The sequence below is a fragment of the Bufo gargarizans genome, chromosome 1, assembly GCF_014858855.1.
Source record: "Bufo gargarizans isolate SCDJY-AF-19 chromosome 1, ASM1485885v1, whole genome shotgun sequence".
Classification (NCBI taxonomy): domain Eukaryota; kingdom Metazoa; phylum Chordata; class Amphibia; order Anura; family Bufonidae; genus Bufo; species Bufo gargarizans.
In genome coordinates, this window is record NC_058080.1 from 174,578,322 (window position 1) to 174,585,386 (window position 7,065).

The window sequence follows — 7,065 nt, forward strand, 5'->3', positions numbered from 1 at the left end:
GAATAAGCTCAATAGCTTCTGTCTGGGGTTGCTCAATGGTGTGTGAATGGTTCAGTGGCATTTTTAAACTATGCTTAGCGCAGTTAGGAGAAATTGAAAATAAGACTGTTCACACAAGCGTCAGTGTCCGTTTTCCCCCGTAAAGGTTCAGCTTATGCCGTGGAAAATAGCCTTAAACTGCGCCAGTAAGGGGACGTGGCATAGTTTAAAGCACGTTCGGTGGCAGCAAGAGTCAGTTATGTAGAGGCCTGCACCTCTATATAAGACCGACGTATAATTCGCCGGTCTTTATAAATGTCCCAGTTAATTTTGTATAAATGACTGAATATTGTCCCTCAAAACTATACCTCAATCGGCTCATCTCCTCCTGCTCTATAACTATAAAATAAAAGAACTACAAAAATGAAAAATGTTGTTGACGCATTTCCTTTAACAGCGTTTAGAAAGCAGTAGTGAGAGTTGATATCATTTATAGGCAGGATTAAAATTACAGATAAGCAGATAACTGTAAATCTATCTGTTATCTTGTATTAGGCTTAGTGGCCAGTGTGAAAACTGCAGGACTTTATGGTATCTGTTTTAATATAGATGATTGACATGGAAAATTAAAAGTATCATCAAAAAATGTTTAAACAATAGGCCATTTTCTGATGACACGTTCCCTTTAAATTGAGGGAGTATTACTGGATCTGTAGTTTACAGGTGGCAGGTACACCTTAAATTGAGGGAGTCACTTTAATTTGATCCAAATCACTTTGAGATTGTGATGGTTGTCATTACAATATGGCTATCCCATTTTTGTTTTCCAGGAAGCCACGATACCACAATTAGGCTGTGGGACATGGTGGGTGGAAAGACTCGCGTCACACTGACAAATCACAAGAAGTCTGTCAGATCCGTTGTATTACATCCACGACAGTAAGAGCTTCTTCATTGTGGACTACTCTAGTATTACCCAGGTCATTTTAGGACTCGTAATAGGAATTTCACATTTTAATTCAGATAATTATCATCGTTAACATTTTTACATAATTTTGTGAAGTCTGAGTATGGCGATTCCTGTGTGTCCATAAATTCCTAGGGTACATGTGTTATTACTAATTAGAAATGAGCCATTTATATGGCAGCCAAGTGTGGACCAAGAGAAAAAGCAGACTCCACAGCCCTCCTAGCCCACTGCAACATGCCACATTCTCACATGGTTCTTCTACCATCCAATGCAAATGTCGAGGTGTCATAGTGGCTAGTTATAATTTAATGCTTTAGAAAGCCCATAAAATATTGGACTAGATGATGGTTTAGACTTGGTTATGTTTATGAAAAGCTTTTTCTGCAGAATCTTGAGAGGATCCAGGAATAGCATTAGGTGCAGCTCTCCGTGTGACACAATAAGTGCCGCCGCTGCAGTTCTCTTATTGTGTATCTGTGTGACTTCCAAAGTTATCCGCTTCATTTCTTCACTCCACAATCGTTTCTTTTATTCTAGGTACACATTTGCATCTGGGTCACCAGATAATATTAAGCAGTGGAAATTCCCTGATGGAAACTTCATCCAGAACCTCTCCGGTCACAATGCCATAATAAACACGTTGGCTGTCAACTCTGATGGAGTGCTGGTGTCAGGAGGTGCCGCACTTTCTTTTCATAAGACAAAATACCTGTATGCTGTGATTTCCTTCCGTACATAGTGGGCTCTGTCTGACTTCTCCCACTTCTGTCTTGCAGCTGACAATGGAACAATGCACCTATGGGACTGGCGGACAGGTTATAATTTCCAGAGAATTCACGCTGCTGTCCAGCCGGGCTCTCTAGACAGTGAATCTGGTATATTTGCATGCACCTTCGACCAGTCAGAGAGCCGATTAATCACTGCCGAAGCCGATAAAACAGTCAAAGTCTACAGAGAGGATGATACCGCGGTATGTATGACCTTTACTGGAAACTGCCTCGTACAGTGTGAATGAAGGCAAAGCACCTGTAAATTCTCTAAGGTTTTTTTATATTGGTTGTTTTCATGTCATTCCTAATGTCCAAAGTCTGCGCGGGCTTTAGCAGAGAGTGATGCGCTCCACAGCGGATCTGTTCTGCTACGTCTGAACATGGCATTACTGGCACTTTCATACAAGTTGTCTTCCATGTGCTGCGGCTGCTGCACTGAGATGTTATATTGTTAGGATCTATTTACTTCAGTACAAAGAAATATAGCACCTAAAAAAAAAAACAACTGCAGGCCTCAGCATCAGGGAAGGGAGGGAGTGCAAGTCCTATGTAATAATTAGACAAAATGCTCGGAGAACCCCTTTAAATGGCATCTGTCAGCAGATTTGTATATGTATAACTGGCCTGTTGCATGTTCACTTGGCAGCTTCCTTCCCCAGATTAGCACCAGTCACTGCTTGGCAGCTGAAGGCATTTTTGTGGTCCCATGTGCATATGTGTCCGCATTGCTGAAAAAAAATGATGCTTTAATATATGCAAATGAGCTGTTGCACCTAGATGCTCATTTGCATATATTAACGCATCATTTTTCTCAGCAATGCGGACACCTATGCACATGGGACCACACAGATGCCTTCAGCTGCCAAGCAGTGACTGGTGCTAATCTGGGGAGGGAAGCAGTTTTAAACAGGATTTACCCTCCCTCGCTCTCCCGATACTGCCATCTGCACTGTAGCAGGTTGTGGGCTCCTCTGCCCAGCTCCTGACCGGTTGTGGTCCTCCTTTTTCCTGTTTAGCTGCATTGACTATAATGCCTCTTCCTACGCCAATGGCATCTCGCTCATCGGACAGATGGCCTATTTGCAGCTCAGTCCCCTTCAAGTGGATGGGCCTGGGCGGCTATACAGTATATGGAGCTGTGCTTGGTATTCTGTGAGGAGTGCCACGGCCTCAGCGGTGTGAGAGGATAGACCATAAATATTAAACCACCAGAAAATCTCTTTATATGCAGCTTTGAGTGTTTAGGAAAAAGAGGATGTGGTACAATTCAGGATCAGTCTTTTCTATGAACATTTAGAAGGTTCTTCACTAAGATTTGCCATCCTTTTTAATCGGGAGGCGGGGGGCATGGAGCATGCTTTTAGTGTCCTACCCAGTTCACAGATTTCCCTGAGTAGGATGTTGGTCCACGGCTGTGCATTGAGGAACAGTGAATGGGCTGCAGCACTGTCAGACTCCCGCAGATGTCCTAGCGATATGCCAGACTTTGCCAGTAGGAATTATCTTGTAACTGTGTCGTTTTACCCCTTTAAGACCCAACCATTACCGTAAAGCACAGTCCAGGTTTTGCCTGTGTAAGAGACTTCTGTGCTGTACACATGAGGGACATGGCGTTACACAGGTTTTCTGTAGCCTTTCCTGTTAGTGGAGATTTGGGTTTCAGCAGACGTCTAGTGAATGGCGGTCTTCGTTATGAAGCCAGGTAGCATTGTTTCCTTTCATAGCTTTGTCCTTTGCATGTCTGCAGGCCTCTAATGGGACTCCACTCAGCAGTCTTTCTTTTTAATTAGATTTGAGCAGGGCTCCTGTCACTAAATAGATCACTTCGAGATGGTTTTTGATATGAGCTGCCAGATTAATTATTGATGTGACTTTCACACCGGCGGAATAAATGACTTCTCTTTAACATTATGAAAGACTATTCATGGCAGAGAATGGTCGTCTACGTGACCTTTTTAGTTGTCAGATCTCATGGACCTGGTTGATGTATCCTTACAGTGGAATCATGACTGATCGGTGAAGGAAGCTTCAGTAAAACCTCTGACCAGACAGAAAGGACTTTGTATCAGTTTTTGGTCATTGCTTTTGGAAACTTTGAAGTATTCTACAAGGATAGGCACCTGAAATTTTGCTACATTTATTTGTAGTTCTACATGGGACTAGGGCTGCAGCTATCAATTATTTTAGTAATCAAGTAATCTATCGATTTAATCGAGTACTCTAATAAGAAAAAAAACTAATAAAAACATTGTCCTTTATAAAATGTAATCAGACCCCCGTGCCATCAGTCCTCTGTGCCATCAGCTCCCCCCATGCCATGAGGTCCCTCCCCTTCCGTGCCATCAGCTCCCCCAGTGCAATCAATCCTCTGTGCCATCAGCTCCGCTCCTAGTCTGCTGCAGCCCCTTAATACTTGCCTCTCCTGTAGGGGTGCAGCTCCACAACTCCTGTCGTCTTCTCCTCACGCTGCACTGTCATCCTGACATCATGCAGCATCGGGTCATAGGGCACGCATACGTGCACTGCGTCTTCACTCCCGCTCTGTGGTCACATGACACAAACGAATCCTCAATGTTTTTTTTTTTTTTTTTTGTGTCAAATTACTCAATTCAATCGAGTAATCGTTTCAGCCCTACATAGGACAACAGGCAAGAATATCATCTTCTCGGCCATTTGTTATTTCTCCATTGCATTGAGTATAGCAAAATTAGGCAAATAATTATTTTAAAAAAAACTACCTTTTAAGTAACCTTATGTCTTCCTGATTACTAAGAACAATCAAACCAGTGCATCAAGTCTGATGTTGGAATCCTGTTACTCCATTACCTCTGGGAGTAACACATGACCACAGGATCAGACTACACGCATCGTCGTCTGTAACCATGGAGACTGACTCATTTCAATGTCTTCTCTGTCACAGCATCTGCACTTGGCTATTGAAATGAGCCAGTCAGGAGGCCACTTCACACATTACCCAGGTGATGTGCCAGCCCAGGACATTCTGTGGAACTGGCACTAATAATTCAGCCATATTTCTAGAACTTGCTCTTTTGGATCATTTAAAGGGGTTGTCCCATCACAAACACTTATGCCCTATCCACAGGCTAGGGAATAAGGGTCCTTTTACCTGTATAGATGGTCTGGCAGATTATTGATAAGAAGCAGAGGCTGCCAATATCGGTCAGGTCATCAGCGCTGTTGAGGGCTACGTTTACATGCAGCAATCGCCTCCACTGTATACACTGCATGTAAATGTAGCCCTCATCTGCGCTGATGATCTGACCGATATTTTCTGCATCTGCTTAAGTGACAATGTAGTGATTTTGTCCCCCATAGAGAATGCTTGTTTTGACCGACTGTTTCTGTGAGGCAGATCAATGATATTTCGTGCTCGTTCTTTGGGTAATTGACGACATCTTTCACAAAAGCAGATTGGGAATGAAGCAGTCCCTCCCAGTATGTCAGATCATTATCAGAGATGAGGGCTGCATTTACATGCAGCCATCACCTCCACTGTATGTGATCAAGCGACAATATGGCGACTGTTTGTACCCATAGAGAATCTGTGTTTTGACAGACTGATCTGCTGCACAGGAGCAATGATTTTTGGTGCTGATTCATTGGGTAATTGACGGCACCTTTCACATAGGCAGATTATCAGGAGTGAGCGATTATACAAACTCATCTCTGATCTGTTCATGTGAAAGGACCGTATAAGTTTCTAATTGGTGGGTGTCTGACTGCTTCGGTCCCTGCAGATTATGAGGACAGGGTCCTGTGCTTTCTCGTTTTATTGGAACGCTGCAACTCTTCAGTTCTCTGGGACGGCCATAGATGGCAGAGTAGACATTTTTTAACTGATCAGCTCCTTTAATAAGGGCTATTTACAGGTGCAGACTTCTGCATATCCTTCATATCAGTGATGTATCACAGAACAAACTGTGCAGCCCCAGAGGGTTAATTGACAGTCGAGATATGTAAAATACCGTATGTGAACCATGCGCTTCTTCAATAACCTTCTCTATTTCACTCTTTCAGACTGAAGAAACCCATCCAATCAACTGGAAACCTGAAATTCTCAAAAGGAAAAGATTTTAACAAGCTGCGTCTGTAATATTTTTTGTTCCAGTTTGTTTATCATAGTTTGACATAGCATGGATTCAGTTTCAAACATCAAACCTAAAAATGGCTGCGGCCTTTATCTTTCATCACTGTATCCAAGTACATCCTGTTATGGCTATTTCTTCGAAGATCCCTGGAAGCTGTCACACTTTAGAAAAAGTAGAAACCTTTGGCTTCCTGATGTAGGAAACAAAACCCGTTGTGTCTTTTTAAAGACTAGAGCACGTTGTGAGCGGACATACATACGTATTGCAATTTTTCAGTACAGTCATTTTTGATATTGTCATCCTCAAATACATAATTTTATTTTTATTTGCATATTTAAAGTGGATTTAAGGCTCTGTTCATGCCATGTTTGCATCCTATTGAAAGACATCTTAAAAAAAAAAAAAAAAAAAAAAAAAAAAAAAAAATTGTAGTCAGACACAAGTACCCTTTTAAATGGGTTGGAACAGGTTGGCTATCCTTATTGCGATTTAACTTTGGTTTTACAAAAAGAGCCCACGTAATTTTTTTTGCCCCACAAAAAGTACCTTTCAACAGGATGCAACAGGGCTTAACTTTTTTCTGCAGCCATCCAGTTTTTTTTTCCATTCAGGAAGTGTTTTTATATTTCCTTTGTCCCAATAAAACATATGCCTGAGTCTACAACTGTATCATGTCGGTGAGTTAATGAGCTGTGTAGAAAGAAGAGATGCTGAATTTTGAGGTTATGAAGTGACACGCTTGTTAAAAAGGAATCTCTGGAGTGGATAAATGTATCGTTTAGTCTGTTTGCCCAAAAATGGAAGCTGTTTTAGGTAAGATGTTAGCTATTATCAAGGCAGAGGAGACAATGGTTGGTAGGAACGTGCCAGGATTGTCAGATTACGTCTTCGAGTCATAACACAGGAAACAATCAATGATTTGCCATTTTTTGGCCAAAGTTGCGGTGAAAAAAAAAATGGAAATGATGTAACAGTGAATGCAGTTAAGCTTTATAACATTATCTAAACAAACAGCTTCTTCCTAAAGATGTTAATTGTACGCAGTATGCCAGGAAGGATATTTACAGCTTATGTATTTGGACAGATTAAGTCTGAGGCCTGTGAACCATGCACATCAATGGCAATATAACAAGTCAAATTACACTTCATCAGCCAAATGGAAGAATGTGTGGCAGCAGATGCCAAGAAAGCCACACAATCAGAACCTTGCAAAGCTGGTACATGGTCTTCATTATAG

At 41.8% G+C, this 7,065-nt stretch overlaps 1 protein-coding gene across 1 annotated transcript in view; it reads left to right on the forward strand.

Moving 5' to 3' along the window:
* PLRG1 (pleiotropic regulator 1) overlaps nucleotides 1–6,489 on the forward strand; it is a 36,665-nt gene extending 30,176 nt beyond the window's left edge. Inside the window, exons 12-15 of the mRNA XM_044300248.1 lie at nucleotides 810–918; nucleotides 1,487–1,626; nucleotides 1,726–1,919; nucleotides 5,758–6,489. Of these exons, the coding sequence (XP_044156183.1) occupies nucleotides 810–918; nucleotides 1,487–1,626; nucleotides 1,726–1,919; nucleotides 5,758–5,817 (503 nt within the window). The 3' untranslated portion in view covers nucleotides 5,818–6,489. The remainder of the gene's footprint in view (nucleotides 1–809; nucleotides 919–1,486; nucleotides 1,627–1,725; nucleotides 1,920–5,757) is intronic.
* Nucleotides 6,490–7,065: the final 576 nt, after the last annotated feature.